This window comes from Prosopis cineraria, unplaced genomic scaffold (genome assembly GCF_029017545.1).
Source record: "Prosopis cineraria cultivar Desert tree isolate PC_DT_omini unplaced genomic scaffold, ASM2901754v1 PC14, whole genome shotgun sequence".
In the NCBI taxonomy this organism is placed as follows: domain Eukaryota; kingdom Viridiplantae; phylum Streptophyta; class Magnoliopsida; order Fabales; family Fabaceae; genus Prosopis; species Prosopis cineraria.
In genome coordinates, this window is record NW_026555345.1 from 5,238,624 (window position 1) to 5,262,373 (window position 23,750).

At 31.7% G+C, this 23,750-nt stretch overlaps 3 protein-coding genes across 3 annotated transcripts; all 3 read left to right on the plus strand.

The window, feature by feature from the left end:
• Positions 1 to 202: 202 nt before the first annotated feature.
• LOC129293442 (probable dolichyl-diphosphooligosaccharide--protein glycosyltransferase subunit 3B) lies at positions 203 to 1,632 on the plus strand. Its single transcript, XM_054931420.1, has one exon. The coding sequence runs from the start codon at positions 275 to 277 to the stop codon at positions 1,307 to 1,309; it is 1,035 nt and encodes a 344-aa protein (XP_054787395.1). The 5' UTR covers positions 203 to 274; the 3' UTR covers positions 1,310 to 1,632.
• Positions 1,633 to 7,848: 6,216 nt separating this feature from the next.
• On the plus strand, positions 7,849 to 11,425 carry LOC129293628 (CRIB domain-containing protein RIC10-like). The gene is made up of 5 exons (XM_054931688.1): positions 7,849 to 8,313; positions 8,495 to 8,622; positions 8,886 to 8,983; positions 9,129 to 9,231; positions 10,660 to 11,425. The coding sequence occupies exons 2-5, from the start codon at positions 8,565 to 8,567 to the stop codon at positions 10,881 to 10,883; spliced, it is 483 nt and encodes a 160-aa protein (XP_054787663.1). The 5' UTR covers positions 7,849 to 8,313; positions 8,495 to 8,564; the 3' UTR covers positions 10,884 to 11,425.
• A 2,299-nt stretch (positions 11,426 to 13,724) lies between these two features.
• LOC129293133 (late embryogenesis abundant protein At1g64065-like) lies at positions 13,725 to 14,300 on the plus strand. The gene has a single exon (XM_054930937.1). The coding sequence runs from the start codon at positions 13,725 to 13,727 to the stop codon at positions 14,298 to 14,300; it is 576 nt and encodes a 191-aa protein (XP_054786912.1).
• Positions 14,301 to 23,750: the final 9,450 nt, after the last annotated feature.

A 23,750-nucleotide genomic window follows, 5' to 3' on the forward strand; every position in this document is an offset into this window, starting at 1 on the left:
GGGATTTTTTTTTGAAAAAAATAACTTAGTTAAAAGTTTTTTCCTTAAAACAGAAGGGCTGTAAAAGATTCGTGAATTGTCCACCATGGAAGAAAAGGATTGGTCAGTGCAACACATCTTTTGCTTACGTGGCGGTAACTGATTGGAAGTCAGCCAAGACTCAGTGAAATGAATCTGTCAAAGTCTTCTCCGTCGTCTTCATTACACTGTCTTCAGTCTTCACCGTCGAAACCCTCCCTCTCCCTCGGTGAAACCCCCGAAATCGTAGACAGCCATGACTAACATTCCGAAACCTCCATTTCTCTTGCTAGTCACTTGTCTCTTGTCCCTCATTTCCAGCACTGTCTCCTCGGAATCCGGTGATGACCGAGTCAGCGAGCTTCTCGCGCTGCAATCCAGATCCCAATCTGGTCTAATTCACCTCAACGACCAATCTGTCTCTCGATACCTTACCTCAGTCAAAACCCCAAGACCCTATTGGATTGTTATCTTCTTTGACGCCGCACAGCTCCACGAGAAAGCAGAGCTTCGTCTCAAGGAGCTTCGCAGCGAATTCGCACTCATCGCTTCTTCTTACATAGCCAACAACAAAGACCCTTCGTCCCCATCTCACGGGAAATTGTTCTTCTGCGACATTGAATTCAAAGAATCGCAGTCTAGTTTCGCTCTTTTTGGCATCAATGCCTTACCTCACATCCGCCTTATTGCGCCTCATCAAGGCCCCAAAGAGTCAGATCAGATGGACCAGGGAGATTTCTCCAGGCTCGCTGAGTCCATGGCCGAATTTCTGGAATCGAAGACGAAGCTTGTTGTAGGTCCGATCCATCGGCCTCCGTTATTCTCGAGGGGCCAATTGATTTTGATTGGACTCGGGTTCCTGATTATTTTACCCTTTATAGTGAAGAAGATCCTGGCTGGTCAGACTATGGTTCATGACCGGAAGTTCTGGTTGTTGGGTGCTGTGTTCGTCTACTTCTTCAGCGTCTCGGGTGCGATGCATAACATCATAAGGAAGATGCCGATGTTTTTGTTGGACCGTAATGATCCGTCGAAGCTTATATTCTTTTACCAGGGATCGGGAATGCAACTTGGAGCAGAGGGTTTTGCAGTTGGATTCTTGTACACCATTGTGGGTTTGTTGATGGCATTTATGTCACATGTTCTTGTGAAGGTGAGGAATGTTAATGTGCAAAGGGTGTTTATGATTTTTGCACTGTTAGTTTCTTTTTGGGCTGTGAAGAAGGTTGTCAACTTGGATAACTGGAAGACCGGTTATGGCATCCACGGATATTGGCCTTCAAGTTGGTAATCGTATAAGAGAGGTTTTAATTTTAATTTCTTCTGTTTCCTTTGAAGTTGATTACAAACCTTTAATTTTAATCTTGTCAGAAGGTATTTGTTACTTGTCACTCTTTTGAGGGGCAAATTTTACCTAAAGTTTCAAGTATTAGGAAATTTCACCTCTGCATACGTTCTGATTATAATCTGAACCCATTATGTATGGACGTGTTAGTGATAGATGACATTTCTTTGTTAGTTTCTGTTTTAGATGGTCAACCTGATATAGCTGTAAGTTTTGGACAGTCATACTCTGAATCCGTTTTCATTTCTATGTGATTTTGTGTTGGTTTTGCAATAGGACTATCCTTTTAAAATGGTTATGTTGAATTCACATGCTTTTGACCCAGATATATTAATCTTTAGGATCTTAAGTTATCTCTGCCAATTGTAATGAAATCTATGTGAACTTTAGTTTATTGAAAGGCTTTTCATAAAATTAGGCTCTTTATTTTTTTTGGCAATGAACTTCTTTTAGAAGCTGGGAAGAAAGAAACTGAGTAAACTGATGAGGGGTTAGAATGTGGTTTTTACTTTCAACATATTCTGAAGGGTTTATATGAACTGAGAGTTTAGGCTCTTCAATTAATCAATTTATGCGTACATTGAACACACCAAAGTGACTAGAACAAGTGTACAACTAGGTAGAGTGGTAGACGCAAAATGTTAGGAACAAATTCATTGAAACTGCGAGATTATAAGACTAAGCAGCTAAGAGGGACCCAAAAAAAAAAAAAAAAAAAGCACCCATTAGGCTAGGTAGTCCCAATCAAAATTATCTGAGAAATAAATAGGCTAACTGCAAATGAAGCTGAAACAGCTAGGTAGGATGCAAACCACCTTTTACAGCAGCTTTTGAAGAGTATTTTGTATTAATATCTCCCCAGTATGGCACTAGCTTAGCTGATAGCGATTGTAGGAGAAAAATCATTGTGAATGTTCATTTAACTTGATTCAATTTAATCCTGAAAGTCTGGAGCTAAGAAGCGGGTTAAAGGCTAAAGCCTGTTGGTTTCAGTGTGGTGAATGTTGATTCTTTTGCCTGCAAGTGTTTAGCTTCCATATTTGTACTTTATGGAGTAAACAATTCAGTTTCGTAAATTGGAAACTAATATATGAGGAGAGAGATAATTCAGGAATTAAATCATTGAATTACTCCCTTTTTATTAATTCCTTTCAGTTCTAGATTATTATGTTACATTTTCCTTGCAAGTTTAATGCTTATATGATGTTGAATTACTCTTAATGATAAGTAGATGTCATTAGCTCCTAAACAATAAACTATGAAGCCTGCGAATAGCATGCTTACCAGTATCACCATCACCCCCTCCCCACCTGTGCTTTCAAATTCGCACTCTTTTCCTTCTAGGAGGATCCCCCGCTAATGCAAGAACCAGCATTTGCATCACATTCCTCAATCTCTTTATCCTTAAATCATTAAAACCTAACCACTTATTACAGCTCTGACTGATGCAAAATTGATCTTGTATGGTAAAATGGAACTTTCCTTCCTGTCTTCGAAGCCTAAGCAACCTCGTCCTTAAGTATGAGCCTGTGTGTACCTTCATTAGCTTTCAGTGAAACGATGGGGATTGGGGAAGGCATTTCTGCATCCTAATTACTTATTTGGATTCACTTCAAAGCTTTCTGTGAATCTGGGTCGCTTTCCCCCAGAATTGAGCATGTAAACAGGTGACCTGGATATCATCTTCAATATAATATGCTGACTACAATGACGTCATGATCAATATGAATGTGCGTGCTTGGGGTCATAGCCATGCATGTGTTTCGCTCTTGTCCCTCTTTCTCCTCAAGTTGGATGATACTAACATCTATTTTTTTCCCCTTTTCATCCAATGTCTCGTTCTTAAGCCCAATCTTGCTATCCCTTTTAATATAGTTTATAGCTTCATCTAAGTCAGTAGCCAATATCACTTCTGATTTGATAACCCATGGCGTGACTCGTGAGACCTTCCAGAATTCCACTAATTTCAGCAAGAGGATAATTGTTGGTGCATTGGAGCTTTTTCATGAAGCCTTTTATTTCAATTCCCATGCGAGTCACGTGGATTCGGATCTCTAATGTTTCTCTTCAATGCACTTGTTGACACAATCTTCATGTTTTCTTTTAAAAGGTGATTAATAATTGTAACCCATAAAAAACAGATAGACCATGAAGAAGAAAATACATAAACCAGGAAATTAAACATTATATTATAGAAGAATAAAATGGGCAAATAAAATATAATATGGTGAAAGTAACTATGATTATTTCAGAGCGCATGGATGATGATAAATGAGAATGATCCTTAAAAAATGTTATTTTTTTTTTTTGGATATTTTCAAAGTGGTAAGGGCAACTCCAATAATTTGAAACCAAAATATCACGTCATTTTTCATGTTTTAATGAATGCCACTTTTCATTTTTACCGTAGGTGAGGAGCCTCCTCAAGATATTTTTGTGGCCCAAGAAGGCCCAAACCAGGGGACTTCAGTTTCTTCAAAAGGAAAAGGAAAAAATAAATGTGAAATTTGAATTTTAAATTTTCTTGAATATTTTATAATTAAGTTGAATTTTACAGAAAAAAAATTCAAGCTTTAGAGTGTGTTTGGTTTGAGAGGAGGAGAGGGGTTTGATGTTATCTTATTTGGTTTAGGAGGAGAGAAGAAGAAAAATAATTAGATATAAATAACTTCACTCTTATTTTATTAGTGTTGAGGTACTAAAAAAGTGTATATGTATTTTTTCAATTTATCATGAAGGGTATATTGATCAAGATATGAATAGTTTTACTTCTCCCCTTCCAATCCCTCCAACTTAGAGGGGACTCCCCTCCCCTTCAGTTTTTCAAGCCAAATGGGGGTGCGGGGGAGGGCAAAATCCTTCTCCTCTAACCAAACAACTCCTTAGAGAGATGCCTTAAACCCTAATAATTTGGATCGGAATTTCAAAAGGAGAAATTTAAATCAAAAAGGTATTGTTTAAAAAAAAAAAAAGACAGGTGCATCTGTATCATTTTAGAGTGCATCTATATTAGTTGTCTTAGTAATGAAAAAGAGGAGTGTTGGCTAAGGCAATATAAGGATATATTATACTCATTGCTTTTATTTATAAGACATTTTAAATATATTTTATTAAAATTAAAAAAAATTTAAAATTTGTTAACTCTGTTTAAAAATTTAATAATTTTTCAACTCTATCCATATTAAATACATATACTTCAATAATATATTTTTTTTTCACATTTAATTATACTAGTGTCATAAATTCTCTTATTTTGCTAGTATAAAAGTATTTGTAATATTAATATACTTTCTCCATTTTTATTAATAAGATAGAGAGATAATAGTTTTTATTATTATTATTTATAAATATAAAATGTTATTAATTTTTTTTATCACAAGTTGTTCTTTTTACCCTTCATGTTGGTTGAAGAAAATAAATTATGAAAATATGTATATTTAATTAAGATAAAGTGAAAAATTTATTAAATTTTCTAGACATAATCAATAAATTTAAAAAGTTATTTATAAATATGAGAGGGAAGAGTATACAGCAATATAGGGCTCTGATTCATTGTAATGCACAACTGGAATAGAAACGTGCTTCCAACCAATTTTATGAAAAATGCCAACAAAGCAAAAGGAATGTGATGGAGCACAATGAAGAGGCAAGTGACTTGGTGAATCTGATGAACAACAAGAATCATTCATGCCGACGCTTGCACTCTAAAAATGTCAACCAATTTTATATCCTGAAATTATTTGCCTTCACAGATATCATCATATCACAACTTATTCAAACTAATCAATCATCTTTGCTTTGCTTTCAATGGCTCAATCTCATGAATTAATTCTGTGCCTCTTGGGCAATCCTTTTGGATTCTCTACTTTTACCTGCCACTATTCTTCTCTATATATATTATAAGCAACTTCAAAGCTTTCACCAGCTAAGCTCGCTTTTAAAATCTTTTGGATTTTTCATGTACAGTTTCTCCTTCACTTTATGAAAAATTACCCCCAAAAAAATAAATAAGTAAACTGATACAAATGTGGGAAAGCTTTGTAGTCAATCCAAGTTTGATGGTAAAGATCTATACTTGTGCTTTGAGTTTATGAGTAGCAGAATCATTGAATGAACTTTCCAGAGAAGTGATTATTTATCTGCAGCTTTGAATCTATGGGCCAGCAGCAAAAAGTGATCTAGGTACTCCTTTAATTTAGTCTTATTAATAAATTATTCTAATATATTAAATTCTCATTTAATAGAGAGTAAAAAAATTATAATAAAAATTAATAATATGACTTAAAAATAAGACAAAAATAAATCATCTCTCTTTGTATAAATAGATAAAAAAAATATCATATTATATAACAAGATGTGAACTTGTGTTATATGGAATTTAAAAAATAAGTTGTATGTATATTTTGAATAATATACTAGCTCCATAAATTTTATAATTAATGATTGAAGCTATTTACTTAGGCCCTTGACATTGTATTGGCAACCTTTTCTCAAACAAAAGTTAGTTTAAATAAACTTCAACATTTTAAAACTGTATATTTTTTTCAACTGTACTCTTTTTAAACATTATATATAAAATGCTTTAATAATGACAGTTTTAATTAAAGGATAATTTTGGAAAGTTGTAAAAAATTTACTTTTAAATAATTTTAACTAATTTCTTTAACTTCTTAAAAATAGTAAACGTGATCTTATAAAAAGAATTGGATTGGAGGGAGAGATGCTCTAGAGAAACATAAATTGTTCTCTTTTAATGTTTTGTTAAATTATAAGTAATGCTTTTGTTATTTAAAAATATCATAGATTTTTTTTATGAAGTGTATAGTTAAAAAATATCAAAAATACAAAATGTCTTTTATTTTAAATCAAGTAAAACTTTAAAAAATATTATTATTATTAGAGGGGGATAGTGGCAACCTAGACAAAGAAACAGAGACAGAATCCAAAGCTCACATTAATGCAGGGTTGGTGCTGATATATATCTTCCCCACCAGACATGAATTTGTTACACGAATATGAATCCATCCAGTCAGATATTATTGTTAAACTGTTTAAGTGGCAAAATAAATAATGATTTGGCACCAGAAATTAAAAAAGAAATCTATAGTAGGTTTTAATTTAATGAAACAAAACGTATTTTTCTCTTAATTTTGTTCAACGGAACCAATCATCAAGGAACATATTTTAATGAAGGAATATGTTTATTTTGTATTTACAATTGGTTATACTCCCTTTAATCTTATCTTATATTATATAAATAAGACCATACCCATTTAGTGTCATTAAGAACATTTATAAAATATAATAAACATTTGAAACTCATTAAAAAAAAGCTGTTGTCTCTCTCACTTTTAGTTTAATTAATAGTTTTTTAGTGGTTTTCAATTTTTTTTTCAATCTCCTCTTTCCCCAATAAAATAAAATATATTAATTAAAGGATAATTTTGGAAAGTTGTAAAAAAACTTACACTTAACTAATTTCTTTAACTTCATGAAATTAGTAAACATGGTCTTATAAAAAGAATTGGATTGGAGGGGATGATACTCTAGAAAAACATAAAGTGTTCTCTTTAATGTTTTTTAAATTATAAGTAATGCTTTTGTTATTTAAAAATGTCATAGATTTTTTTTTTTAACATCGATACACACACGAGTCATGAATCAACACAATATAGTTTATTTATTTTGCCAACTCCATTAAAAATGTTTATTTTTCTGATGAAAAATTTAAAATATTTATTTTAACATGTATTGCATATACCTTTATTCTACTTTAACATAATAAATATATACCCTTATTGCGCGCGCGCGCATATATATATATTGTTCGTTTATTTTAGAAAAAATGATAGTTAAATTTTAAAAGATTAAATTGATGACAGTCAAAATTTTCTAAAAATTGAATTGTAAATATAAATTTAAACAGTTATAAATAAATTTTTATTATAATTTAAGAGTTACATTTAATGTTTAAATACTTATTTACAATTAAAACTGTTGAATTTGTAATTATTTAGATTGATATTTTTAATATATTTTAAAAAAATTATTAAAAACTTAACTATCATTAATTTAATATTTTAGGACCTAATCATCATTTTTTCTTTATTCTATTTCCATGCAGCAATTTTTTTTTGGCATTTGTCCTGTATTTTTTATTATAGTGAAAGTCATTAAATCATTTTTATCATCATATTAAAAACAAAAAACACAATGATATTGAAGCTTGACATGAGATTGTGAATCAGTTGGCCAAAAAAAAAAAGAGAGAGAGAGAGAGATTGTGAATCTGAATCCATCTGTCACAGAAAAAAATAAAATTATTTTTTAATGTCCCAAAATAAGTTTGAAGAGAGACCTCGACAAATATAAAATATTAAAAAAAAAATCAAATAACGCTGTTAGAAAATATTAATTGACCGTGTCCGAAATTTCAGAGGCCTCCACCAATTGCTTAGAAGCTTAGATGGCCTTTATCTGAAGTAACAGCCTCATGTTACTCGCCCCAACAACCAAACATGACCTTAGAGGCACCTCTTCGTAAAACTAACTCTCTTCTTTCAAGCCATTAATATTTACTCGTCCCTTCCGATTCTCTCTGCTTCATTTTTCAAGTTTCATGGATACCCACCTTCTGTTTTTCTCCTCTTTCAACCCCTCTCTTCTCTCCCTCCTACCCACTCATAAAAATCTTATCTTTTCATAAACCCGTTTGTTCTTGCCTTCGTTCTTCCTCTATTTTGATATATGTGCCTTCCTCTTCCTCTTACTCGTTTCCCTTTGATTTTTCTGCCAAGATTTTCAGCATAAGACGCAGGCTTTGCATGTGTCAGCACTTCCCTGCAAGTTTGTTTCAGAATGATGACGAATGGAGCCCAGAAACAATGGTTTCAGGAGAAGTCTTTTCCTCTCTGAGTTTTTTCTCGCAACATTGTTGTTATCCTCTTCAGGTATTGGTATATTATTCCCCCAAAATCTCTTACCCCTGTTTTCAGAATATTGTCGTTTGAAAGTAAGATATGCACATTAATGCGCAATATTTCTGTAGTGATAGTCATTTAGAGGGAAAGAGATGTTCCTGAATCGCATACAATGAATTCTTAGCTGAAAATGCACACATTTTCCTTGCAGGCAAAAGCAATATCTGTTGAGAAACTTTTGGTCTCTGCTTCTTCCCATTTCAGAGCTTCTCATTTCCACCATGTCAACCAAGATGAAAGGGATCTATAAAAGTCTCAAATACATCACCCAAATCTTTGGTACACTTCAAAACTCAAACTCTCGGATTTGTACTGTTCGATTTTTTTTTTTTTTAAACAGAAGTTGAGATTGTCCGCCTCAAAGTGAGAAAGATGTCTGAAACTCATTCCCATCTGAATGATGTACCATACGTACATTCTGTTTTTACTGTTTCTGAAATCCGCACAACCAAATTCTCAATAAATACAGAGGATTTCAAATTCTTAAAACTCCTTTTTTTTTTTTGCCCTTTTTAATAGTAGTGTTCTTGTTGATGTTGTAGTTGTGAAGGAGCGCGAGATTGAAATAGGGTACCCTACAGACGTTAAGCATGTGGCTCACATAGGATGGGATGGCCCCTCAGGGAGTGGACCCACTTGGGTAAGGACAAAGGAGGAGCTGATAAGAATATGATTTGTACACTTTTTTCAATTTCTTCGTTTGAAATCATTGTTCCCTGGTATTGCAATGTCTCATCATATTGTCTGTTCCTTTGTTGGGCTTTTTTTCCCCCCTCCTTATGCAGATGTCTGAATTTAAAACAGCTCCTGATTTCTCAACATCCCTTGGTAATTTGGATGATCGGAGAGATCCTAATCCTTTATCTACCACCATCATGCCCCCTCGAGGTATGCTATAAATATAATAAGCTTCTTTGTTGACCAAATGTTTTTTTTGGGCTTTTCACAAACTTTTGTCTTGGTCCAGTTAGTACATAGAAAATGGCATCAAATTATAAGAATGAAAAAAAAGGAAGTAATTTTTAGCTGAGAAATACATCTCATTACTCAATGTAAAAAAAAAAAAACTAATAAAAAATTAGTTACCAGTAAGTAAGGATAACAAAGGTACAATTGAATATTGCATATTTCAATTTTTGTACGATAAAAAGCGAGTGCCTTTCTTGTGCTGCAACCAAATGAGACTTTAGTTCAAATGAAATTGGATCTCTATGGTTCCTCTGTTCTTTGAAATTTTTGCAAAGTGACCAACTATTTGTCATCTAAATAAAGCAGAGACGACAATAGAGTGATGCGTGAAAACAAATATGGTGCGAGGCATGTGATCACACCAAGATTAAGTAATTAAACCTTTGAAAAATGTGGTGCCATTAATAATAATAATCTGTGTTCATGTGGAACAGTGCAGTCTCCCTAATCTGAATAGTTACGAGAAAGGGCGGATCACATGTCATTTAGTAGAACGGGGAAATGTACTTGATAAATATCTGATTCTCTGTCTCCATAGTAAGAACTAGGAAGAGAGTTTGACTGTTCTTTCACGTGACAAACAATTTCCCAAGGAGGGGAATCTACTGCCTCCCTTGACTTGACTTCACTGATATAAAAGGTATCTAGTGGGGTCCACATCAAAATCTTATTTTGGTTTATGTCAAACCCTACCTCAGGTCTGTGGCTTCCCATGTGATGAGTTTGCTCAACATGACCACATAGACCTATGATAACAAAAGTATCACCCAGTTCTGTAAGGTTTACTTCGCTCACATCACCTTTGGTAAGATGTTAGTGGGACGAACAAATATCATATCTGAAATCATGTGTCTACAGCCTATATGTGGCTGTCTAAGATGCATAAGATGACTTGTTATCCACCTCATCTAACCATGTCAAAAGCTGCAAATCACTGCCTCTCGTTGGCGAAGAATTGGATTATTCTGTGCTAGTAAATTTAAACGATGTGTATGTACTTGAATCTCATGTTTCATGAACCATATAGTCAAGTATGGGTAATTTAGTAAGGTAGTTCTTAATGCTAAGGTTAAGTTTGTGCTTTTATACAGGATTCAGCTTTCTGATGTAAAAAAATATGAACACATATACATATATATAAAAGCTATAACCTACTTTACTTTTCTTTAAGAGGAGAGTATCCCCTTCCCTGTTGATCCTTCTTACATATGAATTAGAACAGAAGAGTTCCATCCTATAAAACTGTTTAAAACAATTTGTTCAAGGCTGAATGTCACTGATTTCTTCTTGAGTTACTTCACTGTACTATTAATAACGTACCACTCATTACATGATCTCTTGGACCAGATAATGCAGATTCAAGCCAATCATCATCGAGCAAGTTCAAAGACCATCAATCTCACGAGCATCCTCGTGTTCCTAAAAAGCACAAGCGGAAAAAGGCCAAGTTGGGTTCTGCTAAATCCTCTCTAACTTCATCTTCCTCCTCCTCAAAGCATTCAAGAACTGCAAAACCGACAACAAGTGCATATAATGAGATGGAAACACCACCACCGGTTGTACAAGTCTAGCCAGGAACAAGATTCAGTGACAGCAAAGTGAATGGCAGAATTCAAGACCTTGTTCATGCAAGTTAGAAACCAGACAAAATCTTCCATTAATTTCTGTAAATCCTTGCCAATTTAAAGAGGAAAAACCAAAAAGAATGGTGAAGAAGAATGCTTTGCTGATCTAGGATCATGGGAATGTGAGAGTTTTTTATTGTACTGTATTGATGGTAAATTTTTGCAGATTGAAAAAGAACAGACTTGATAATCAGTGAGAGATGCTCATGTAACAAAGTCAGCTTGCTAGTATTTCATGTGCCATATGTGGCAGAGAAATACTTATGACTTATGAGATCTAAATGGGGTCCACCTGGAAAGCTAAATATCTGCCTTCTAATGTATTCACACCTGCAATATGCATGCACCGAGCAAATTCTCTGATCCCTGGTGTCTTCTTCGTAGGATGGAATTTGAGAGTCTAGTTTCTATGGTATTTTTATGTGAACATTTGTTGTATGTGTGATGTGTATTAGTTTGGAATTAATTCCCACAAGCTGGAGCTTTAACAGGATTGTTGAATCCCCGAAATTGATGAAAAAAATTTATTATTAAGTTGGTTGTCTTTCTGTAGTAAGAGCTTTGTTTACCTTGCCATAAGTTATTATTTCTACGAGACTACACTGGTCATATGCTATTGAGTTGCAGTTTTGCTTCCATTTCCGTTTACCCTTTTTTTGTTTTTAAATTTCATGCCAAATATGGAATCTCAATTAATACATAATAAAGTAACAAGTAACATTTAGCAACTGTTTCGCCTGAACCGTTTGATGTGTTTAATCTTGAGCAAGATTAGATGGATTTAGAAACGTTCTTTTTAAGCTTATTTTGGTTTATGATGGTTTAGTCTTTTCAACCTTCCTGTTTGATAATACAAATTTAAAATAAGCATAGCTAATACAAGCATACATGAGTCATAATATAAGGAATAAAATTTTAAAAAATCATTAGATAAAATATTTATAAGATTGGATTGTGGATTAAAGTGGGTGGTCAAAGTTGAGCAAATTGCATTATTTCCAATGAGCTAAAAATAGTACAATTTATTCATCAAACCCAAGTACTCTGTGAGATAAAATTTGTCCAAAAGATTAAAAAGAAAAAGAAAAATGACAATTAAGAACCTTTTAAAGAAATTAATGACAATTAAAGGTCTTGAAATACTGAAATGCTATAAAAAGAATATGGTCTTTATTTGTAATTAAAATATTTTTAATTATTAAAATAATCAATAAAAAGTCACTCATAAATTTAAAGAAAGTTATTAATTTAAAGAAGATAACTTGTGAATATTAGAAAGTTAATTGTAAATTGATAGATAGTTTCATAAATATACACTACGTGGTCACTTACAAATTTAAGAAAAATCACTTGTAAAGTTTTAGAAAGTTAGATATTCAGAAACATGATATAAGGCTTCTAAATTATTGATTTATAATTATTATTTATATTCATTTACAACTGATATTTTATATATTTACAAGTAACATTCTTTAAGTTTACAATTGATTATCCTTGAATCACAAGTGATACAGCAATCCATGAGATTATTTATTTATTTACAACTGAAAAAAGTCAATTTAGTAAAAATCAGTTGTTGTAATAAAATTTATATTTTAATACATTTTTTTTTTCAAAAACTAGTTTAAAAAGCTAAAAGTTGTTTGAATTACATATAATAAAAATTTATTTTAAATATACAATTATAAAAAATGACATTAATTTTTATGATTTGTAATTTTTGTTATACAAATGTTTCTTATAAAAAATGATTGAAAAATATGTGATATAAATTTTAAATAACATAAAATTTTATATGTCAAATAATTTGGATAAAAATATAAAATTTGATATGTTAGGGAAAAAAATTATATAGATAGTTCAATATATATTAACAAACATTTCAAAAGCTTACTTGCATTTTGTTTTTGTATAAAAATCCACCACGTGGTCTCAAAAACTTACCCACAATTTCTTTTTGTATAAAAATCAATGGTAGCATGGCCATATCAAAAAAATTAGGGGGATCACATCTAAAAAAGCACGTTTCAAAAGCTTGGGAATATCAAGTTAAGCAAAAAGCCAAATATACATTCAACAAGTTTCTCAAAATACATTTATAAAAGCACTTTCATCTCATTTTTCATACCGAAATAAAAAACATATTTTGAAAGTTAAAAGTTAGGTTATAAAAAATGTATAAGTTTTATAAATTCAATATATCTTTTAAAAATTTATAAATGACTATTCTTAAATTTATAGAACTATCCATCCATTTATAATTGACTTCCCATTGATTCACAATAATATTATTTAAATTCACAATTATTTAAATTAGTTATTTTAATAATTGTTAATTATTTTTCATCTGCAAGCAAAAACCAAGATCCTTTTATAACATTTCAATAATTCAAGATCTCTAATCGTCATTAATACCTTTACAAGATCGGTCATTTCTCCAAAAAATTCTAGACCTTCGGCTTTGAAGAACAGAAGCCATGTAGCTGCAAAAACAAGAAGAGGACAACGCCCAATGCCTGCAGCCGTCTTCTTCATCCCTAGTTTTCATCTCCATTTACAAATTAAATATCACAACCAAATTTCTGATCATTATAATCTAAATAACTAAACCCCTCAATTCCACAGAAAATCCAAATTTTTTACCTGTGTCTGCAACTACAATAACAGCTACAGCTTGTCCAAAACATTCATATAAGATCCTCCCAAAATTGTGCATCATCAGCATCACCTCTGTATTTAACTCAATACTTCTCTAGAATTCTCCAGCACCCAATTCATAAAATCACAATGGCTTGTGTAATACGGTGTTCCAGAGGCCAAAAAATATGTTGTGCAGTGACAACCATTGTTATAATTCTCCTGCTGGTGACACTGGTCGTCTTGTTCCTCACAGTCTTCAAGCCTAAAGACCCCATAATCATCATACAACCAGTGAAGCTTGAAAGGTTGGATTCTGTATTTTTCCCTGTTATAGAACTCAATGTGACATTAGGCATAGTGGCCACAGTGAAGAATCGAAACCATGGAAGCTTTACTTACCAGGACAGTACAGCTTCTGTTAACTATCGAGGGAATTTGGTAGGTGAAGCTCCAATCAATGGAGACACAGTTCCAGATCATGGAGAGCTGAACGTGAGAACAAGTTTGACTTTGCAGGTGGATGAATTGTTGAAGAATAAGAATTTTCTTGATGATTTCAATAGTGGGGTTGTGAATTTAACATCATCCAACACTTTACAAGGTGAAGTTAAGATCTTGAAGCTCTTCAAGAAGGAAGCCACAAGCTTGAGCAACTGTGATATATCTGTGTTCATCAAGAACAAGACTATTAACTCTACCTGCCAAAATACATTGAAATTCTGACTCTTCCTTTTAGCATTGTTGTTTGTTTAGCTCAGTAGAATTGATTCTGCACATGATGAAGCTGTGGACTTACAATCAAATTCGTGCAATTTTATTCCTGAAAATTATTGAAGTTTCTTGTGTTTATGCTTGCTGAATCAGCTTCATTGAGAAGAAACTTTCTATTAGCCTTCTTTCATTTTACTGACGAATCTGAGCCTTGTTATTTCAAAGATGAACCTTAATTTCTTTTCCTATGGATCGATAAAGAACAATGATTTGATGAAGCCTTTCACAGTGCCTCCACTTAACTATAATGAAACTAATCTATCAAATAGTAATTACAATTGTCCTTCCCAATTAGGTGAGGCCAAGTGCTTCATAAAAAATTCGAAAAATAATTTGTTATTATATACAACTTGATATGCAGGGACGGAACTACCTTATGGGTTGAGGCCCCCCAGAATTTTTTTTTTTATTTGTAAGGTATGGGAAGTATGTATGTTGGGAGATAATTTCCAGGCCTCCAAATTTTTTTATTATCATATGATTTTATACTCTTACTCTCATAATGTAATTTAATCCAGCCCAACTTAAATAAATATATGGCCTAGCCCCAAACAATTAACCCAACTTAAAAATAAATAAGACTGATTTAATTTAAATAAATGATTCAACTTTTTTAATTTGGGAAGAGTGTCTGATAAGCTGTCAGCTCTCTCACTCTCTGCTCTCGCTTCTTTCGTCTTTTTCGCAAGCTGCCAGTGCCAAGTGCAAAGCTTGAAGCTCCTACGCACCGGGGTCCCCGTTCCCGTCCAAGTCCAGGAGCAGTGATGACCTTATAAGCATGGGCGACTGCAAAGCAAAGTTATGTTTCTCACTTCAACTTCAGCACTTCCTAAATGGCCAAACCCCTGTTCAGTTCGACCTTTGGAGATTGGAGTTTCGAGTTCGGCGTCTGTGTTTTCGTTTGAGTTTCTCTTTGATATTTTGATGATGTAATGTTGATGAATGATTTTTTGTCTCTTTCTCTGATTTTCTCCCAAATCCCAAAATCAATTTAACAGAGAATGGACGGGGATGATGCATAGCAAAAACCAAAAGGTCACACTTCACTACAAGTCAACACTAACACGCATTAGGTACTCACGCTTGACACACGTTCATATTTCAAATGATTATGGCCATTAGGCCATGACTTATGGGATTGAGAATTCCAAATGCAATTGCTAAATTACAAACATGAAAAATTATATATGTTTTGAAATTTGGATTTATATGAGAATGAGATGGTTATTTGTAATTTTGTATTGTTTTGGTATTTTAATTTATAAGTTTGTGTTTCTTGTCACTGCTTATATTTATATGTTTTAATCTATATTTCTCGAATTTAAAAAAAAATGCTTATTTGTTAGCTTCTTATTAGTTTTTTTTAAATTTTTTAGATGAAAAAGACACTACATTCATACTTTAAAAAAAAATGCTGAAAGTTCACAACAACATGATGGAGGATCAAGTTCTTTGCTAGAAATTGAACCCCAAGCTTCTATTAAGGAGCTACTTCCTAAACATCCTCCTTCAAAAATTTTAAGAATCCAGACCAATGAAAATTTTGATATCACTCATTACAACATGATCCGGGATTGAAGAGACAAATATGAAAATATCTTGTTGACATGCGCGATGAAGTTTGGAGAGCTTATATTAAAGTCGATCCTTATCAATATTTGTGTTCAAAGTATCCAAAATCTAAAGAAAAATATTCTCATAGTTTCCAAGCATCATGGTTTAAATTGTTTCCATCATGGCTAGAATATTCTCCTAGTGTATATGCTGCATTTTGTCTACCTTGTTATTTATTTCAATCTCAAAATGAACCTTTTGGATTAGATGAATTTATAGTTAATGGATTTCAATCTTGGAAAAGGGTGAGGGGCGAGAGAAATTGTACATTTTTGGCAGATATTGAAAAAGATCATAATTCTCCATATCAAACAATAAAAAAAGCATGTGAAGATCTCATAAATCAATATATTCATATTGCTCATAGGTTTGAAACTTACACATCTCAAGAAATTATAGAAAATAGACTTCGTTTGAAAGCTTCAAATGAAGTGTGTAAGTGGTGTACTTTTAGAGGCCATAATGAGTTTGAAACATCAATTAACTGTGACAATTTTTTGGAACTTCTAAGTTTTCATTCTTACAATTATAAGGTCACAAATGTTCTAGAAAATGCTCCATAAAATGCATTATATAGATTACTAAAAATACAAAAAAAAAATTGCATGTGATGGCAAAAAAAGTGAAAAATGTCATTTGTAAAGAAATTGGAAATGCAAAATTCTTTATAATTGTTGATAAAAGCGGATGTGTATAAGAGCGCTTTTTGAGCTTGTTCATATTGAAAATACCACCACATTGACATTAAATATTTTTGGGCTTGTCATTTAGAGGATAAGGCTATGATGGTGCAAGTAACATGCATGGAGAATGGAATAGATTACAAGCTTTGATTTCAAATAAATGCCCCTATGCATATTGTGTACATTGTATGGCATATCGTTTACAATTAGCAATGGTTGCTGCATCTAAAGAAGTTATTCATGTCCATCAATTTTTTCTTCATTGAGTACTATTGTTAATATTGTTGGTGCCTCTTGTAAGCACAATGATAAATTAAAAGATGCTCTTGTTGAAAATATTGCCTATTTGCTTAAGCTTAATGAGCTTGAAAGTGGATAAAAGCTTAATCAAATTAATTCTTTATAAAGGGTTGGGGATACTCGTTGGAGTTTTCATTTGAAATCTATTTCTAGCTTGATAAAAATGTTTAGTGTTACATGTGAAGTTTTGATGAATATAATTGAGGATGGAATTAACTACTACTGCTTAATGTGCAAATGCAAATGCAGCTTATGAGATGCTAACTTCCTTTAAGTTTGTTTTCATCATGCATCTTATGAAAGAAATTTTAGAGATTTCTAATTTGCTTTATCAAGCTTTACAACTTCAATATCAAAAGATGATGAATGCAATGCATCTCGTTTCATCTATTAAGCTTCTTATTCAAAAATTAAGAAATGATGGATGAAAAGAGTTAGTTGTGAAGGTAAAATTTTTTTGTAAATTAGTTAATATTCCTATTCTTCATTTTGATGTTCATTATATTGGTAAAAGAGGAAGGGCTCATCATTAACAAGATGAATTTACAATAGGGTATCATTATAAAATTGATATTTTCAATGCATTGATAGACTCTTAGTTGCAAGAATTGAATAACAAATTCAATGATGATGCAATGGAGTTGCTTATTCTTAGCTTAGTTTTGGATTTGAGAAAAATACACGTATTGTTTAGAATTAATGATATTTGCAAGATGATAGAAAAGCTCTATTCATAGGATTTTTTAGCACATGAAATGCTACAATTAAAGATACAAATTATGCATTTTGGCCATGTCCAACAACTTCCTGATTTTCGAACATTCGTTACCATTTCTGATTTATGTCAATAGTTGGGGAAAACAAGAAAATTAAAAATCTATCCTCTTGTATATAGAGTTGTGATTTTGATTTTCACTCTTTCAATTTTTACAGCTATAATAGAGCAATCTTTTTTTAGCTATGACCACTATTAAGACCATGCTTTACAGCAAGATGGACGAGGGATACCTTTCTAATTCTTTGCTTTTGTATATTGAAAATAGAATTGCTAAAGAGTTTGATATAAAATCTTTTGTAGATGATTTTAATAACATGAAGGAGAGAAGGGTTAAGCTTTCTTTGTCAAAAAAAGACAAGCTAACCTTTCACATATTATTATATAATTTGTAATACCTTTAGTTAAATGTTATGTCATTTTTTTTTACTAAGCATTCACCCAGTGGATTGGAAGTTGGTTCCGCCCCTATTGATATGGAAATAATGTTTGCATAAAGAGTGGGTTTGATACCCCCAATTTGAAACCTTAACTTAAAAGATTGTAAAGATGATATAATTTAATTTGAGTTTTTAATTCAAATCCAAATTACTATATTTGGAACTCAAACTTGCTAAAAAAAACCCAATTGACACATTTAAGTCTTAAACTCGTTGTTAGATACCTAATGACTCAAATAAAGGACACATTAATATATCTTTGGCCCTAGGCTTTATAAAAAACCAAAAACCTAGATAAAATAAATAAATAGACATAAATGAATTCTAAATGGATTACTCTTCAGGTGATGCCTTTTGTAACTCCAAGCAAGTTTTCTTTAAACTCATTAAGAGTATTTTAAATATTATTCACGTTCATGAATTCTCATGTTAAGCACGTAGGGCCCAATCTTGTTGATTGTAAATGCCACTTGAAACTCTGTTGTCATGTATGACTCCACTTAGTTACCATGTAAGATGCCACATGAGATGCTATCTATGTTCATATCATGGCTTATGAATAATGCGGCTGCTAATATTTATAGGTTTTTTTTTTATTGAAAACAATCATATTTAAAATTTTATCTAGTATTAAATATAAATACTTCTTTTAATAGAAATACAAACTTCGATTCATCACATTAAAAAAGATTAACTTATTTCACTAAACTTAACTCTTGTTGATACAAGAATATTGATAATGACTATTATTTTTTTATATAACTATTTGACTAAATTATATTCGAGCATTTTTAAGTCCAATTAAGTATAGCTATTTGATGTTGATTATTTAATACATGGCATCTTCAATGTTTTTTTTTTTTTGGTTGCCCAAAGTATTTTAATAGCTGGCAGTTGTGAGACTAATACTCCAAAAAAGCTAAGCTCCATTTAAGAGGTTGTTATCTTTTAAATAATATTTTTTTATGTACATCTTTAGCTAACAGTATCTTCAATGTTATTGATGTTAAATCATGCCCAATATTTTTTAAAAACAACAGCGGGAGGAAGGTTTGCTATCCCTAGGTGGGATCTATTTAGTTGGCCTTGAAGTGTAGACAGAAATGAATCGGAGTGGTTTAATTTGTCGGCGTGTCCAAGGCCCACTTTATTGAGTTTGTGATTGTCCCAAAATATATTGATGATAAAATATTCAAATGTTAAATGTCTAATGAGTTTCTCATTTTCCTTGATCCCAGTTGCAAGAGAGGCTCACAAATAAGACTTGATGTTCTTGTAACATTTTGTTAATATTATATGTAAATTTATTTAACCTTGGATTTGACTTTATATAAAAAATTGACATAAAAAATAAACATCTTTTCAAATTTTTAATAAGCATATTGAAAAATCTATAAAACATATTGTCTTCAAAAAAAAATTAAAATTGAAAATGCATCTAATGTAGTTAACAAATGCTCTCGTAAAAATTTTGATGTTCTTTACAAACTCAAGCAGCTGAAAGGATTTTTTGTTTTGCAACATTAATTTTAAAAAATGACACTTTAGTCTTTTCATATTTTAAATATTTATATTTATTAAAATTATATCAGGATTATATCTTCTTATCAAACATACTTTTATATTAAAATTCAATTTTACTTCTAATTTTAATTTCATTAAAAGTCCTTCCATTATATCAAACAAAATCTTAGTTATACAATTGGTTAAATTAAAGTATTGTATCATCTCTTAAAATATTAAGTTGGAAACCAAACTTTTAAACTTCATCTTAAAGGCTAAGAACCTAACCACTTTTGGTGAACCACTTACTTGATTGGAAAAAAACATTTTAAACAAGCTCAATCATCTTTTTTTTTTTAAAAAAAAGAAAAGAATCAGTCATTTGTTTGCTTGATATACCTTATGTATCATATATCACATTCTGGACTCAGTACTATACATATGCATGTGGGTGGAATAATCTGGACTCAGGTGGGTGGGGCCATTCATCATTGGATTTCCGTTGTTGCGTCGACATCAAAGAGGGACCCATGCATGGCTTCGTTCACGTTTTACTCGGCTTGGCATCCAGTACCCACACTAAAATCATGTATCCACACTAAAGTCATGTACTATACATATATATTTTTTCTTCCTTCTAGAAGGGTTTGTGTTTGACGTGCCTTCATGTTAGTGGAACAACCCAGATCAAAAAGGAAAGGGAAAAAAAAAAGAAAAACATACTCATCCATCAATATAGTTTTATTTTTAATTAGTCCCTTATATATTTTTTTAATATTTTTAGTTTTTATACGAATTAAAAGCACTGAAAAAACTGAAACTGTAAGGATTTGAGAGACAAATATCTTCTAACTTTTTTAAAATTATAGAGACAGAAAATATTATAAAAATTTATAAAATTTATAAAATTATAGAGATTGATGATTATATCCTTCCAACAAAATTGTAATATATCTGGTTTTTAAATTAAATGGTCATTTTTGGAGATCTTTTGCTACAGTTTCTTGGATGCTGAGTGATTAAAAATATAGAAATAGAAATGGAGCAAAGTGCAAGAACTGTACAACAGGAACAGACAAGGTACTGTTAATATTTTGAACAAATTACGGAAAACGTAATGTACCTCTGAGTGCAAGAGACTCGCTACTCTCCCATGGATGCATGCATATGTTATCAACTCAAAAAATTTATTTAATTTTATTTATAAATTATGTTATGACTTTTTAAATAATATTTAAAAAATATTTTTAAAATTATTTTTAATGAGAGAAAAAAAATAATATAATATTACTTTTTGAATTTGTTATAAAAAAATATATTTAAAATTATATATACTTTTATTCTTTATATTTTTTTTGCATTGGTATTAATAAGGTTAGTAAAAACAATTTATAAAGGTGAAAGATGTGCCTTTGTGCTGGTTGATATGTTGTGACTTTGGATTGGGGCTTGATGCATCATGCCTTGCTTCTATTTTATAGGCAAAGGAGATAGTTTTTCTCATGACTCCATTTTTCACTTTTTTTTTGTTTAAGTCTTGTTTGAAATATTATCAGGTACTATATATGAATATTTTTATTTTTAAAAATTTGAATATTGGTTCGTTATATTTTGAAATACGAGCTCCTTCTATAAAACATAATTCTTGTTAGTTTATTTTTCACTTTTCTAGGGTCATTTGCTGTAATTTTTCCTAAATTACCTTTGCGTAATTCCTTTCTTCTAGAAATATTAGTTGGTCCTGGGCCAAAAAATTTGGATTTTAGCTCAGACAACAATGTAGAAAGAAAATAATATTTTTATTCTATTTATAAATTATTTATTATTATTTTTTATCAAAGGTTTTTCCTTTCACTTCCTCATTAAATATTGGTAAAAAAATAATATTTTATTTTTAAATTATAAAATATTTTTAGAGAAATTTCACATATCAATAAATGTAATTAAACATATTTAAGAACTTTATTTTTTTAAAATAAAAATATAAACTTTTAAAAATATATTAAAAAAAATATGAACAAAAATTAAATAGAGACAAAAATAATAATGTTAAAATAAACATATTTAATAAATTTTAATTTTTTTAAAAAATATCTTTTATTTTAAAACACTGAATATTTTTAAAAAGTGTCGAATGATTTGAATAGGAAGGAAACCAATATTGTGGATATCCAATATGGGTATTGTGGGAGCCAGCACAAAAAAAAATAAATATAAAAAAGGTTTCACTGTTCAGTGTGGACTTATGCGTTCAAGCTGGCATGCTCATTACTGTTGCTAACGTTGACGTTGAATTACAAATCCACAGCTTGATTAGCTGGCGAGCGAGAAGCACCAAATCCTTCCTTCTTTTTTTTTTTTTTGGCCCAAAGGTATCCCAACTCCAAAACAGGATAAACAGGGTAATCAAATACAGTTTAAAAAACAAAGCAATAAGAAGGAGACAACAAAGAAACAAATTGAAAGCAAACAAAAAGAGCCAATAAGATTGAGACAAATTAACCAATGCTCGATGGCGTTGTCGTTCTTAAGGAAGCATTCAGATTCAAAGAAGCCTCCATGGCATCCTCTGCTAATCAATGAGACAAAGAAGGTGACGACGTTTTCACCCACTCTACTAGGTACACATCTTTATAAGCCTCAGCAGCTAATAAATCAGCCGCCTTATTACTTTCACGGTGAGTGAAAGAAACAGAAAATCCAACATTGGAAGCAAGGAAGTCTATACAATTTAAGACAATTCCCCTATAAGTCCAATCACAAGGTTCAGGACTTTGATCGTTTAGACACTTGATTAGAGTCTGGCAATCACTTTTGAAAATTACTTTATTATGTCCGAGATCTACAATTAGCATCAAGGCTTTCATAAGTGCTAAAGTCTTAGTCATAAAACATATAATGATTTGATATTTTCCACAAAGGCCCAAAAAAACTTGCCCTACTCATCTCGACAAATGATTCCAATTGAAGCAGTACTAGCATGTGTTTTAAATGCACCATCCATATTTATCTAGAGAAATTCTTTTGGTGGAAATCTCTAAGTGTGAGTCTATACAGGGATGTTCTCCCCTCTCAACAACAATTTCTGCTCCCAAACTAGCCAAAACTCCAAGGTAGCAAACTTAAAATTTAGAATAACTGCTAATGGATTCATATTTTCTTAGTTAAACACAAAATCATTTCATGCCTTCCATATGTGCCACAATAACTAGCATAAGTGTGCAACATCATAAGCAAAAAGGGGACTATTTAGTGAAGTAATATTCATCCCATTCAAAAAGCTAGTGACCTTGCAGGGATCAAAGTTGAAAGAAAATGTGCATCCAAACCAAACATACCTAGTCTATAGGCATAGAAAGAGCAAGTGTTCCACCGTTTTAGGAGCTGCCTGACACACTTAGCAAATATTTTTTCTATCTTCTTTGTTTGGCTAAAGCTTCACAAGTTGCAACCGTATTTGATAGAAGTCTCCAAATGAAGTGCTGGACGGGAGGGATGGTAGGTGTATGCCATAATTTCTACTATAAGTCTGTTGGAATCATAGTAGATGTATGGAGTTAAATCATGTATAGCTCTCCATTTTGTTAACCGGTAGCCCTCCTTCACTATATACACTCCATTTCTCGCTGGCTTCCATATAATCTTATCTTCTCTATCTCGATTAGAAAGAGGAGTTTGTTGAATTGCCTTGATGATTTCTTCTCCAACTAAACCAGTCATATGTGAAAGGTGCCATTTTCTATGATCAATATGCCTTTTTACCAAGCCATCCTTATCTACCTCTGGGTTATTGCACTAAGGAACCCTATGGTTTTTATAACATCCTTAAAATTTAAACCTGATTAATCAAGCCTGATTAGAGTAATTAAGTTTATTAAATGAGGTGTGTGGCTAGAGAGGTCTAACGGGTATGTTTGGTTGTAATTTTAGCCTCAAACGCAAGTTCGAAGTGAAATTGAGTCACTCAAATATGAGAGAGGAAGAAAATCTGAAGGGTAAAGTTCTGTGTCAAACGCCGCAGTACATGTGGGCTAATGCACCTGAGGAAAGACTTTTCTGTGTCATGCATCGTGATGCATGGTGCATT

Excerpts from the sequence above, each read along its gene's own strand:
- LOC129293133 (XM_054930937.1), top strand. The coding sequence starts at position 13,725 with ATGGCTTGTGTAATACGGTGTTCCAGAGGCCAAAAAATATGTTGTGCA.
- LOC129293628 (XM_054931688.1), top strand. The coding sequence starts at position 8,565 with ATGTCAACCAAGATGAAAGGGATCTATAAAAGTCTCAAATACATCACC. Across the intron at positions 8,984-9,128 it reads CAGGGAGTGGACCCACTTGG|ATGTCTGAATTTAAAACAGC; the intron begins GTAAGGACAAAG and ends CTCCTTATGCAG. Across the intron at positions 9,232-10,659 it reads CACCATCATGCCCCCTCGAG|ATAATGCAGATTCAAGCCAA; the intron begins GTATGCTATAAA and ends CTCTTGGACCAG.
- LOC129293442 (XM_054931420.1), top strand. The coding sequence starts at position 275 with ATGACTAACATTCCGAAACCTCCATTTCTCTTGCTAGTCACTTGTCTC.